The following is a 15,000-nucleotide window of genomic DNA, read 5'->3' as shown; positions in this document are numbered from 1 at the left end:
GCAAGACTAAGATCTTGCTCATGTTTTGAATTAATTAATATGTGATATTAGGATAACTCTTTGGGGGAATTACACTTGTGTAAAGCTCTGAATTGATGAGCTGTGTTCGGTAATTTGCCTGCAAACATTTTAATGGGAAATTGTTAAGTGGACAGCCACATCATGTGATTGAAAGAATGCCATCATTTAAGCAACAACTTATTTTTGTAAAATGTCGAGGCTAATGGAGGAACTAAAACATAGATTAGATGAGGACTTTTTTTAATGTATGCTCTTGGCTCGTGGAAGATCTCTGACGAAACAAAATCAGGACACAACACAACAAAGGGAACAGCAGGAAAAAGGGGAAAGACCAACAGCAAAAGAGAGGGAGAAAGTACATGGAGTGGACAAACAAGGGACAAGGGGGAAGGGAGAATGCAAAATGTGGACAATATGGACACATAAGCTACATTTTGGGAGGGGTGTGGGGTGGTTTAATGGGTGCTGAAAAGATCATGATTTTGAATGGCAAATGACTTGAGATGGTGGTGAACAGCTGTCTTGAAGACCTGGAGGGAAGAATGATGTTGAAGAGAGTATGGATGTTGGGTCCACAGGTAGGAAAAAAAAGAGGAATAAATAAATGGAGGTGAGCAGTGATTCTGGATTGCAGCAGTTTCATTAGGAAGGGGAGGCTGGTCGACCATGTGGGTCCTGCAAATGTGTGTGTGTGTGTGTGTGTGTGTGTGTGTGTGTGTGTGTGTGTGTGTGTGTGTGTGTGTGTGTGTGTGTGTTGGGGTGGGGGGTGGGGAAGCATGAGGAGGATAGAGGGTGCAAGTCTAGAAATGAGGTGGAAGAAGAAAGACTACCGATCTGTCGGCGATGGCGAAGTGATAGGCCCATAGACAGCTTCATCACGAGAGAAGATATTCCAATGATATTGAAGGCCTGTTTCCACTGCGTCAAGCTGAGCAAGATGTGAGGCAGCGGAGCTCGCCCCAAGGGGAGAGCAGAGACTTATCTAATGAACAACTCAATTGAAAGAGAGAGGAAAAGGGGGGGGTGAGGGTGGAGAGATACATTAACAATGTTGAGGAATAAAATAGAGGGAGACTTGGAGAAATAATGGATGTGGGGAAGAATGAGGACGAGGGTAGGACACAGGCGGTGAACAAGATATACACAACCACAAACTCGCAGGAAAGAAAAACTGGAAACTTGGAAGGAGGTGGGCTTAGGGAGGGTTTTTGGGGGCAGAAAAGATCATAGTTGTGGAAGGTGGTGAACAGCAGTCTTCCATATATCCATTGGTACCATACTCTGTGCAGAGCATTGCTGCTGCCGAAGCAGTCTCCTTGGCTATTGGGCACAATCTTGGATGGTTCGCCACTGTGACACAGGATACAATTGTGTGTGTAGTTTCTGATGCGAAAGCAAATGCATATTTTGTGGGGCAACCCCTCCCCCCCCCCCCGTGGCCCCTTATACCCCGATTTTTTTAATGGTGTGAACAATCTTTGGTACATCATGGGTGATGAAGGTTATGGTCAAGTTTCATTGGAATTGTGTGTGTAGTTTCAGAGAAGAAAGCAAATACATATTTTTGGGGGCAACCTCCTTACACCCCTCTGGCCACAATTTTTGTAATGTCATGAACAAACTTTGGTACATCACGGGTGATGAAGTTTGTAGTGAAGTTTCACCAGAATTGCATGAGTAGTTTCTGAGAAGAAAGCAAATACATATTTTGGGGGCAATCCTCAAAGCCCCTTTTGGCTCAACTTTTTTTAATGCCATGAATAAAATTTGGGACACACACGATGATGAACGTTGTGGTAAAGTTTCATCAAAATCATATGTGTTATTTCAGAGAAGTTGCAAGTATTTGTTGTTGGACGGTCAGATGACACCATCCCATAAGCTCCCCAGATCAACGCTCCAGGTGAGCTAAAAATAAACTTTAGTGACAGCAAAATATGCCAAGACTACACAAAATGTACAAGATTTATAGAAGGTACAGAGCAATCAATTATTCAACAGAATACTCAAGCATGAACAACATTATTGAATAAGCATTTTTGGCCCAACTAAATACGAGGCACATAGAAAGATGAATCTTCCTTCCCCTTTTCATGTCACTTCACATCTTTTCTCAGCTTTGACTGTTCCTCTTCCATTTACTTACAAAATATGTAGCTTGATGTAGTGCATAAAACAAAGGAGGCGGCAAATTATCGCCGGCACCATGGTCAAATTCTAAATTCCTGCCCTAACCTTCGTTGAACGTCAGGCCTGGTCCGCCGGTTCGTGAAAGACTTGGGCCAAGCTTCTCCCAACAAACTGCACAAGAACATGGGAATAATTGGGGCTGTTAAAGAAGAAGATGATGCAGGGACATTACCTTGTTGATACAAAATAAACAAAACCTGGAAGGTTATTTGGTGTCATACAATTGTAATATTCACAGTTACATATTTGGAAATATTGGGAAACTGCTATTTGTACTGACATTTCACATAATGGGAAACTTAATTCGAAAATAAAGCTGCAATGGGTATTCCCTCAATTTCCCTGTTTTTCTATCTAATGAACTCGTGACTGATTTTGACCAATGTACAATAATGAGAGAGAAGAACCTTTCCTGAATGGCATGTCTTTGATGTGAGATTTTTGGCACTTTCAAATTTTTCCAGTCATGAATTATTTTTACAATAGTGTGTTGTAGTAAATACGTTGCCTTGTTGGAACATCCCAATAATGGTGATCTCATGCAAGTTTGAAAAAGAATGCTTTCTGTCAGTATATTCATGGTAATGCAGCCAAGGGAAACACTTAAACCGGGAGCATGGAAAAGCACGATTTTGCATTCCAAATTGACATTGAGATTTATCAGTCAGTTGATTGTTGGGATGGTGAGCAGCAAAAAAAAAAAGATTGGTATTTTTCTTTCCTACTGGTATCCAGATCACTATGGGAACCAGCTGAAACAGGTCTGCCAAACTTGCATTATCTTAATGCTCAAACAAAGCAATGGGCATGGAAATTCAGAGGTGACAGGTGGTAGAATCCTCAACTTGTACTCGGTCTTGCCTGCTGTTTAAAAATCTGAAGACTTAAAGTAACCTAAACCTTCACAAGCAAGACAAGATTTCAGGATTCCACAACTTGCGTCACCATTGATATATCTACTGTCAAAGACTTATTGCCCTCGCAGGAGGCATTTCGGTCCCTTTGTTCGTTACTTGGCGAAAATTTTTTTTTTCCAAGTATGTTGGTCTGTTGTATTTTTCTGTCTGTTTGTCTGTTTGTCACACAATTTTTGGCCACAGTTTTCAAGCAATCGTTTTGAAGTTTTTTGTGTGTGTTGGTGATCGGCCAAGGACGGCAACGCTAAATTTGGTGAAGATCCTTATACAGATCCAGATCTGAGAACTTTTAAAGTGATTCTTCACTGTTGAGAGAGAGGGCCAAAAACTAAATATAGCAGAATATCTGAAAAGGTTATGGATGGATTCACACTAAACTTGGTGGACAGGTTGGGAGTGCCACGAGGAAGAATTGCTTCAGTTTTGGTGAAGATCCAAATCTTGAACTGGATACAATAATTATTTATTTTTTAACTGATTCTTCACCATTGATAGTCCAGCAGATATGTGAAATATTCTGGTAGTTTTGTGCCTTTGATGATACAAGCATGAAATTTGGTACACAGTTATAGCATACCCTTAGGAAACATTTTGGATATAAGGACATTCCAGATTACCCCTAGCGTCAAAATGGTGGCCATTTTACAAAATGGCTGCCACGAATAACAAATTCTGCCTACAGGGTCAGCAAAGTCATATGTGCTTAGTGCAAAACACAATGTAGTGAGTATAATATGATTATTATCAACTAGTATGCACATGCTTCATTATCTACTTCATATTTGACTAAAAAATGCATCTATGGTGGTCTATGAGGGACACAGATAACAGTTTACCATCGCAATAATGCATGGCTGGAACAAGAGCTCTGCAATATGATCATGCATGTGAATGTTACCTGAATATTGTTTCTGGAAATATAAATAGATCAAAAATCAAATTTGGTGAAAGGAACTTAGACTCCATGAATATTTCCATTATTAATTACATACTGGTAGCTGGCAATGTCACGATTAAATGCATAAATTTGCGAAATTGATATTGATGTACTCACTGTATTAATTTTCATGATTGCATAATAGAAATGTTCAAACTACAATGGTGTGTTCATATTGATTTGGGTTTAACATGGTCCTGTCCAGCGCAAATAAATAATGTATGGTGGCCTATTGGGGACATCGAGTGACAATCACCCAAGATCGCCATTGTGTGTATATGCATCTCCTCTGGGCTGGGGTTCGTAGTTGAAAACATTTTAACTCTGCTATTCTGTTTTCAGGTGATAACTCCACTGTAGTGTACCCAAAGACTAATCCCCTGCTTGGTGGTGGTTCTTCCCAATTTTACAGTGACTGATTGGTGGTGGTTAAAGACAATGGCCAAGCATTTCAAACTATTAGACCCCCAGCAGCGAGGGCCAAGTACATCTGTTACATCAATTAACCAGACAGACTGGAACCTATGTGTGCTGTGTCAGATGGACACCACTGAGCCTCTTCATTGTCCAGCTGACTCCAAGCGAAGCACAGGAGGGTCTGGATACAAGACTCTGGCAGACAACCTCCTCAGGTTCAGTGAGATCGACTGCTTGTCAAAATCTCTCGACATGTCCCGCTTGGACGATGGTGATTGTATCGAGTCCACCTTCCAGCACCACAGGGCTAAGTGGCATGATTCGTGCAGACTACAATACAACAAAACTCAATTGATTTGGGCAGAGAAGAGGAAAACAACCAGTGGGGATACCGAAGGCGTGACAGGAAAGTATACCCGTCAGAGTGTGGACCGCACAGAGTCACTGCTCGAAACGTGTTTCTTTTGTGACAAGCCTGCAGGTAACGAGTCTTTGCGCAAAGCTTCTACCTTTGACCTGGACAGACGAGTCAGGAAATGTGCTCTGCAACTAGAAGACAAGCCACTTATTGCTAAACTGAGTGCTGGAGATATGATGGCGCAAGATGCCCTGTACCATGTGAAGTGTCTGGTTTCCCTCTATAACAAAGCAAGGGACACAAAGAGAACCTTGGATGACCAGGATGATATCAATCATGGCATAGCTCTCGGAGAACTGGTGTCCTACATCGATGATGCCCGCATGGACGCTCTTGTGGCACCAGTGTTCAAGCTGGCAGACCTAACAAGTCTGTACAACAACCGGCTGAAACAGCTTGGAACAGTCTTGACTGGACGTGTTCACTCGACCAAACTCAAGCACCGGATCATGACATTTTCCGGACATGGAGGAGCACAAGCCTGGCCGAGATGTTCTGCTAGCATTCAACGAGGACATCGGATCAGCCCTTCACAAGGCCTGTGAACACGATGCTGATAGTGATGGTGTTCATCTTGCTAGAGCCGCGAACATAGTCCGAAGAGACATGTTGAAGATGAAGACAGCCTTTAGTGGTTCATTTGACGCCCTCTGCCAAGAACAATCCGTGCCAAATTCTCTCGTGGCACTAGTTGCTATGATCCTGAATGGTCCCACGATCCAAGAGCATTCAAGCCACTCATCTGTATCAACACCCACTCTTACAATCTCACAGCTCCTCATGTTCAACAGCTACGCACGCCGCCAACAGAGTACGAGTATTGAGTATACCAAGCACGGCCACAATCGGGAGACCCCCGTGCCTGTGCACCTGGGAATGCTGATGCACACAAAGACTCACAAACGATTTGTCTGTGGCATTGGGACCTAACAAGTGTCGAGGTTTGCCATTCTTCCATGCCCTCACTGGATGCGACACCGTTTCAAGCTTCAGAGGCAGGGGGAAGAAAAAAAGCATGGGAAACCTGGAAAGCCTGTGATGAGGTCACTGATGTCACTGCAGCATTCTGTGCCTTGGCTGCCACGCCAACTCCTTCAGCCGTAGATGACCACATGGATACACTGGAGCGTTTTGTTGTTGTGCTCTATGATCGCACCAGTAACCAGGAACATGTCAATGAGTGTCGCAAGCATCTGTTCACCCAGAATGGCAGATCAATAGATGCTCTACCACCAATTCGTGAAGCCCTGGAACAGCACATCAAGAGAGCTACCTACCAAGCCGGCTACTGTTGGGGCCAGATGACTGTGTCCACACCAGAGCTCCCATCGCCCAGTGTCTGGGGGTGGGTTCACACCGATAATGGCTGGGACATATACTGGACAACCCTCCCAGAGGCAACTGAGGCATGTCGGCAACTACTAAGGTGTGGCTGCAAAAAGGGATGCAGAGGACAGTGCAAGTGTGTCAAGGCTGCACTCCACTGCACAGCTCTATGTCACTGTGGTGGGGAGTGTACAAGAGAGTAGAACTAGGACAAGAGAGATCACAGATGATAATTATGTAACATGTACACATGTATCCATGCATCATAGTAGACTCTGTTACCTGGATCTAGAGGTTCCACTGTATAATTTTGACTCTGTAAGTTGATGTTAGGATCAAACAGAAGCACTTCCTCTGAGTTCAAGAGTGTTAAATGAACAACAGTCATTCCATGGTGCTTGATAACAGTTTTTTGAAGAGTTTGTTGTAGAAAACCGTCCAAAAGTGCAAAAATGCACCAAAAAATGACCAAATAAATGGTTTATTCATGCTTTGTCACCTTTATTTGCTATTTCTTATTTGCTAGAATCTATATTTAGTAAAATAAAACCACTGGTATGCTTCTTAAATATAGTTGTATCCACATGTATCCTCCTTGTACAACACAAAATCGGCTATTTTGTAAAATGGCCGCCATTTTGGCTCTGGGAAGAATCTGGAATGTCCCTATATCCAAACATCTTTGTAAGATACTGCCCTTGCAGTGTGCCAAATTTCATGCTTGTATCACTAAAGGCACATTTTTTACACATATCTGCCGGACTATGAGAGATAGGGCTAAAAACGATATTGCATGATATCTCAAACAGTTGAGGACGGATTTGGATGACACTTTGTGGTCAGGTTGGGTGTGTGAAAAGGACAAATTGGTTCTATTTTGGTGAAGATCTGGATCTGGATTCGAGAATTTTTCAAGTGATTCTTCACCATTGAGACATGGAGCCAATAACTATGTATAGCATGTCATCTCTAAAAGTTGTGGACGGCTTGTGACAAAATGAGGTGGTTGGAGTTGGTGAGGTGACAAGAACAAGCCGATTCAATTTTCGTAAAGGTCCGGAATCGGATTCGACCTATCAGTGGCAAACAAAATGCAAACTATTCAGCCTGGAGGAGGTATGTTCTCTCCGGAGTGCCATTGCGTTTCACCAAGTTGTCACTCGCTCCATGAGTGATTTCTTTCATATTTCTGTCTGTTTGTTACTTGGAAAAAAAAATTTTTGCCAAGTATGTTGGTCTGTGGTGATTGTCTGTCTGTCTGTCTGTCTGTCTGTCACATGGTTTCTGGCAACGGTTTTCAAGCAATCATTCTGAAATTTTAATTCTGTGGAGGTGACCGGCCAAGGACAACAATGCCAAATTTTGGTGAAGATCCGAATCCAGATCGAGATCTGAGAATTTTTTAAGTGATTCTTCACTGTTGAGAGATAGGGCCAAGAAATACATAGCACAATATCTCAAAAGGTTATGGATGGATTCACACCAAAACAGGTGGACAGGTTTGGAGTGCCACTCTGAAGAATTGATTCAATTTTGGTAAAGATCCGAATCCGATTTGGATATGAGAATTATTTTATTTTTAACTGATTGTTCACCATTGAGAGATGAAGCTAAAACTATATTAAATGATTTCTCAAAAAGTTGTGGATGAGTTGGATGGATTCGAACAAGAACAAGCCAACTCAATTTAGGTTCAGGTCAGGATTCAGATCCGGCCTATCAGTAGGATATAAAATGTAAACTATTCAGCCTGGAGGAGGTATGTGCTCTACCGAGTGCCGTTCCGTTTCGCCAAGTTGTCGTTCTACAAGTGATTTTTCATTTGTTTGTTTGCCCGCACAGAACTTTCCTGTTTTTCTATGCAACCACTTGTCGGATTGAGACAAAATTTTCACCATACTGTAGGTGCGACTACTCAGGTCGAAAGTTTTAATCATAATTATGATATCATAGGTCACATTGTGTGGCAGCCTTGTTTGAAAAACAAAAAAACTTTGGACCTCTTATCTCTGAAACCGCACCAAGCAAAAAAGTGGAAACTTAGCACACGGCAAGTATTCCTTATGGTGAATAAGTGATTTTTTATGACGTCATCGGTGCCTTCGTTATGACATCATAAATGCATATGTAGAATGCTACATCTGATCAATATGAAAAATTTTGAGGGTCATCTAAGGATAAAATGGTCTACAGAATTTTTTTTTTGATGACACCAGTTAAGTGATTCGGCAGCCATATTGTTTTTTAAAAAACAACCTTCAGAAATCTTCTTCTCTGAAGTTGCTGAACAGATCGAGGCGAAACTTTACAGGTATGGCCGCCAATCCACGAGGAACAAAAGGTTCACATATATGATGTCATCAGTCACATCGTTTGGCAGCCATATTGGATTTATCCTAAAACCTTTAAAAATCTTCTCCAGAATGGCTTAACAGATTGAGGGGAAAATTTCACACAAATATTCACCAAACCTTGGGTGTACAAGTTTAAGGAAGAATTGATAGGTCACAAGGTCTGGCAGCCATATTGGATTGAAGAAAAATCATAAATGTTTTTTCTGGAACCACTTGATCAATGGACATGAAACCTCACAATTATGATCCAGACATAATGGGGAATACATGGTTTAAATTTCAACCAGCCAGTCGCCGACTGGGAATCCTCCATCGTGCAAAGTCCTTCCTCGGCCAACCTGAGCTCCTGATCACATACAAAGCTTTTGTCCGCAGCCTGATGGAGTATTGCTCTCCCCTCTGGGTTGCTGCTCCTGCCTCTCACCTTTCTCAGCTTCACTCTGTGGAAACCAAGGCATTTAGGATCATTGATATCTCCCACGATGAGGCTGAGTCTTTGGGCCTTTCATTCTCTCACCGCAGGCAGGTCGGTGGTCTTTCTGTCTTCTACCGTCTCCTCTCCGGTTTCGCCCTCCCCTGCTCTCTCTGCGATATGTCCCCACCATATTTCCACAGGGTGCTCAAGGTCCGCCAACAACCCCCTTCTGGTAAAACTACCAACATCACAAATCACTGCCCACCTTCACTCTTTCATTCCTCTTTTTTCTCGCCTTGGAAATAAACTCTCACACTCTGTTTAATCCCATTCTTCCCTCCAGGCCTTCAAAACAGTTGTTCACCACCACCTGTTATCTTCCCCAATCCAAAACCGTGATCTTTTCTACCCCCGTTAATCCACCCCAAACCCACCTCCTTCAAATTCCCTGCTTTCCTTCCTGAAAGTTCCTGTAATGTCCATCTTGTATACCCCATGTCCCCCACCCCATCCCTCTCCCTTCCACAGATCTCCTCATGTCTCTGTTCCCCACTGTTTTGTCCTTCCCTCTCCCATCCCTCTCATCTCATGCCCCCCTTGCTGTGCGTTTTGCGCTCGCTCTCAAACGAGCCTCGACAATGTACAGAAAAAAAAAAAAAAACCTTCATCGGACACATGGTGTGGTAGCCAGAATTTTTTGGGGGGGGGATTTGGGTTCTTTTTGATTTTTCCTGTTTTTGAAAAGGGCTCACTTAGCTGTGCCTGTATGGGTTTGAAGGAAGAGGAGTAGCAGCTGAAATATGAATTCTTTTCAGGTTCCTCCTGATGACTTCATCCTTGCTTTCTGCTTGTTTGAGTTTCTTCTGATTACTCCAATGCAGGACTATTTAAGCTTCCATTTTATTTGAATTGAATATATTTTAATCGCATTCTAAATTAAATTGAATAATAATGAAAACGTCATGGGGTCAGGGTCAGGTGTCCAACCAAAGCGGGATGTCTTGGTACCCAGTCATCACCGTCAGCACTTATACAGTAGCAGTTCTAATTATGTATATGATTAATTACGTAACACACCAATACATAAAGGCCACACGAAATACACCACACAAAAGTACACAAACACCACGCAGAAAAAGTTCTGGCGAGAGTCTGCAATCTCCGATTGCTCTTTCTAGTTTTGTTTTGATATGCTAAAGGTGGACATTTATTGTGTGTAAAAATAAAAACAATAAAGAAGAACGTTTCGAGATGAAAGTCAATTTGCATACTTTGGGATAATTCAATATTTATCAGGATAGATCAAGCATTTAAAAAGTAAATGAATCTTGTAATAATAAATGTGTGCGTCCATCTGTCTCCTTCATAACTCCAAAACCAAGAAAAAGCGGCCCCACATTTTGCATGCATACGTTACTCAAGGAACTCCAAGGGAGTGCATGGATGAAAACTGGGTGTTTGGGTTAATTTAAACACCCATTTTGAAGATCATTTTAGGGGTGCTCATCACGAAAAACCAAAATAAGCCTCACCAAGATGGCGGTGTGCCGTCTTAGTCAACCTTGTTAGCTTGCTGGAGTCTGAAGCCACAATATTTTTTTGGCCTGATCAACAATTCCTTGACTTGGAACAGGCCACAATGATTTAACGATAAAGATTTGTTTTTTGTTTGTTTCCACTTTCCTCACTCATATTATCGAATGCCTGCTCATCATAGCTAAAACTCGCTGGATACATTGCAATGCTTATAAACCCCGGGAGACATCAGCGTTCGTGGATTTAAATAATTTCCGCACATGCCATAACCTCTGGAATCTCTTAATTTCAGCATTTTTTTTCTTTGTATACACTGTCGAGGCTCGTATGTGAGCGAACACACAGAACGTACAACAAGGGGAGCAGCAGACAAGAGGGCTGGGAGAGGGAAGGAAAAAACAGTGGGGAACAGAGACGTGAGAACTGTGGAAGGGAGAGGGACGGGGGTGGGGTACACAGGTTAAACAACATAGACACTACAGGGACTTTCAGGTCCTTACACAACAGGGACTTTCAGGAAGGAAAGCAGGGAATATGATGGAAGTGGGTTTGGGGTAGATTAACGGGGGTAGAAACGATCATTGTTTTGGATGGGGGAAGATAAGAGATGGTGGTGAACTGCTGTTTTGAAGACCTGGAGGGAAAAGAGGGGTTTAAGAGAGTGTGGGAGTTTGTTCCAAAGGTGGGAAAAACAGAGGAATGAAAGAGCGAAGGTGAGCAGTGACTCTTGATTTGGGTAGTTTTACCAGAAGGAGCTTCCTACGGATATCTCAGACAGAGCGGAGGGGGGGGGGTGAGGCCGGTGAGGAGATGGTAGAAGACAGAAAGACTACCGACCTGTCTGCGGTGAGAGAGTGAGAGACCCAAAGACTCAACCTCATCGCAGGAGATACCAATGATCCTAAATGCCTTGGTTTCCACAGCGTGAAGCCGATAAAGGTGAGGGGCAGGAGCACCAGCCAAGAAGGGGAGAGCAGTTCTCCATCAGGCTACGGACAAAAGCTTTGTACATGGTCAGGAGCTCAGGTGTGCCAAGGAAGGACTTTGCACAATGGAGGATGTCCAGTTGGTGGCTGGCTTTGGAGGCCATCTTGGAAATGTGGCTTTCCGAGGAAAGATCATGGCAGATGCTGAGACCCAGAAGCTTGAATGAAAGGAATTCTTCAAGAGGATTGTTGAGAAAGTAGATGGGGGGGGGGGGTTCTAGACGGTCCTTTTGGAGAGTCACAGTGAGAGTGTGAGATTTGTCAGGATTGAAAGACATGTTCCACGTGTTAAACCCAGCTTGTGATTTTATCCAGATCTGCAGAGAGTGAAGAGGCTGCTGCTTGCCGATCTGAGGGCTGACAGATGGTACGACAGAGGGTGGAGTCGTGAGCAAAGAGATAAAGAGGATTTTCCGAGAGTCATAGAGGTCATTGATGAAAACCAGAAAGCTTTGTTTTCAAAGTAAAAAATGTTTGCAGTAGTTACATAACAACAAATTGCCACATCATGGCAGGATGGCCAAGAGTTACGCATGCTCGCTCTAAGCAGTCTAGCTTGGGTTTGAATCCCGAACCAGCTGTAAACTCTCATCCTGGTGTTTCACAGGCAGTGTTATTCATCAATGCGTGTGCTGTCTCTCAGATGGATGTTAAACTGGGCATCATATCTGCTGGAATCCCCTCCACCTCTCTCCCTCTGACCCCTCCCCTCTCCACCCCTTTTCTCTCCTCTCCCTCTCTGTTGAGGGGACTGTTAAGGAATGATGGTTTAGTTTTGAATTGAAAACTGCTTCCCCATCAGGTAGCATGCACAAACCAGATTCGGAATAAGCTGACCGAAAGGGTGCAAAGGCCACTGTATGTGTGAGCATGAGGAGATGATAAATGTTGCTTCTGGGATGCCCATTCAAATGAATGGGGAAAAGGGGAAAACTATCTGACTCAAGCCCCAAAAGCTCAAAATGGGAGACACACTTCCTCCCCTCCTATCCCCTTCCCTCCCATACAAGCAAATGAAAAATTGAGACTCACTGATAAAAGAACTTCTTCCCCCCAACATAATCACAGTCCTTTCACATTTTCATTATACTCAAAGAACGTACCAACGAATATTTGTGCATGTTCTACTTTAGGGAATAACTTAATTTTCTTACAACATTCATTTCCATCGAGTATATTCACAAAGAATAACTTGGAACTTGGTTCTTCGTTTAAGTATATTGGTTGAGCAGAGATGAAATGATAAACTTCTCTTAATGCTCTTGTTTGACCACCTCCTGAGCCACATATCATTTTTCATAAACCACACCAATTTTTCATAAGCCCACCCACATTCCCTAAACCACACCCACTTTAACTAAGCCACACCCAGTTTCCATAAGCCATGCCCACTTTTTATAAGCACTTCCCACTTTCCCTAAGCCCCACCCACTTTTGTAAGGACCACCTACTCACATCATTTCCAGTTAAGCTCTGACTCCCAAGGCTTGCACAGGCTTGCCCAGGGAATTTCCAAAGGAAACCACACCCAGTCATTCTTATATAAAGGCTTGAAACCCAGGCTGAATTGAAACATATTTTTACTTTTACTGAGAATGGACTGCTGTGCTGAACTTGAGTGGGATGACTTTAGAGTTCCTTGAGTTCTACAACTTGTATGGAACTAAACCTTCAAGTTGATGAACTCTCCCTCATGCATAGATTTATCCTCTCTCGTGTTCAGTTGTCATACCCTTCCTCCCGCCCTTGGTTTACTGAAGCTTGTGGCGTGGCAGTTGTCCTGAAACAACTTGCCTTTGCCTCATGGAAAGCAAACCCAACTGAGGGCAATTTCAGTTCCTTCCACAAAGCTCGGAACAAGTGTGTATCTACCCTCAGGAGAGCCAGAAAACAACATCTTTCTCATCTCAAGTCTGAACTCTCAAACCTCTCTCCCTCCTCAAAATACTGGTGGCGTTTAATCAAATCTGTTTCTGGTGTATGTTCCCCCTCCATCCCCTCCCTTACCTCAAATGGCCGCACTGCTGATACCATACGTGATAAAGCTGAATGTCTAAACTCGGTGTTTGCAGCGAAATCTTGTGTCCTAAACCCATCACTTTCTCTACTCACTTTACCCAGTCGCACCCAACTGTCCCTGGACTCTGTATCCTTTTCTGCTGACAAGGTGGAGAGCTTGCTTTCAAACCTCGAGTCAGATTCTGCAACCGGTCGAGACGGTATCAGCCCACGTGTTCTCAAAGCCTGCTCTTCTGCTCTTGCTCACCCTCTCTCTGTTCTATTCACCCTCTCATTTGCCCAAGGTCATCTGCCATCTGCTTGGAAATCTGCTAACATCACTGCCCTGCATAAAAAAGGTGCAAAAACAGACCAATCAGCCTTCCCCCAATCATCAGCAAGGTTATGGAATCAATCATCGCTTCAGACATGAAATCCTTCCTCTTCTCCAATGGCTTGATTTCCGATCATCAATTTGGTTTCAGACCAGGTCACTCTACCCTGGATATGCTGCTTCTGATCTCCCATCAATGGATGGAAGGTCCTCAATGCCAGACAGGAAATCCGAGCTGTATCCCTGGACATATCACGTGCTTTTGACACAGTCTGGCACCCTGCACTACTCACCAAACTCTCTTCCCATGGTATTCAAGGCCATCTCCACTCATGGCTCGCAGACTTCCTCTCCTGTCGCAGTCAACGTGTGGCCCTAAATGGAGTTCTTTCATCCCCTCTTCCTGTGCTGGCTGGAGTTCCTCAAGGTAGCGTTCTGGGCCCTGTTCTTTTTCTGGTTTTCATCAATGATCTCTCCAACTCTCTGGAAAATCCTCTATTTCTCTTTGCCGACGACTCCACCCTCTGCCGTACCATCTGTCATCCCTCAGACCGGCAAGCAGCAGCTTCTTTGCTCACTGTAGATCTGGATAAAATCACAAACTGGTCCAACACGTGGAACATGTCTTTCAATCCAGACAAATCTCACACTCTCCCTATGTCTCTTCGAAAGGACCGTTTAGAAAGCCCCCCCATCCACTTTCTCAACAATCCTCTGGAAGAAGTCTTTTCTTTCAAGCTTCTGGGTCTCACTATCTACCATGACCTTTCCTGGGATTCACATTTCCAACCTCGCCTCAAAAGCCAGTCGCCGACTGGGAATCCTCCGTCGTGCAAAGTCCTTCCTCGGCCCTCTTGAGCTCCTGACCACTTACAAAGCTTTTGTCCATAGCCTGATGGAGTACTGCTCTCCCCTCTGGGCTGGTGCTCCTGCCTCCCACCTTTCTCGGCTTCACGCTGTCGAAACCAAGGCATTTAAGATCATCGGCATCTCCCGCAATGAAGCTGAGTTTTTGGGCCTCTCACTCAATCACCGCAGGTTGGTCGGTGGTCTTTCTGTCTTCTACCGACTCCTCTCCAGCCTTGCCCCCCTGCTCTCTCTCTGTGATTTGTCCCCACCACATTTCCACAGGGCGCTCAAGGTCCACCAAC

General features: G+C 43.7%; 1 protein-coding gene across 6 annotated transcripts in view; it reads right to left on the bottom strand.

Annotated features, from left to right (window-relative positions):
• The window catches only part of ZSWIM8 (zinc finger SWIM-type containing 8), a 273,025-nt gene that overhangs the window by 63,619 nt on the left and 194,406 nt on the right, over positions 1-15,000 (bottom strand). For 5 of the 6 annotated variants that reach the window (XM_085863632.1, XM_085863633.1, XM_085863634.1 and 2 more), the window contains one exon: positions 2,257-2,322. The exons of the other annotated variant lie outside the window; for it this stretch is intronic. In XM_085863632.1, coding sequence (XP_085719758.1) covers positions 2,257-2,322 — 66 coding nt within the window. The remainder of the gene's footprint in view (positions 1-2,256; positions 2,323-15,000) is intronic. 6 annotated transcript variants of the gene reach the window in all.

Source organism: Eptatretus burgeri, chromosome 18 (genome assembly GCF_056783735.1).
Source record: "Eptatretus burgeri isolate ZD-2024b chromosome 18, Ebu_testis_v1, whole genome shotgun sequence".
Lineage (NCBI taxonomy): Eukaryota > Metazoa > Chordata > Myxini > Myxiniformes > Myxinidae > Eptatretus > Eptatretus burgeri.
The sequence above is the reverse complement of the archived record's forward strand: the minus strand, read 5'-3'. Positions and strand labels throughout refer to the sequence as shown.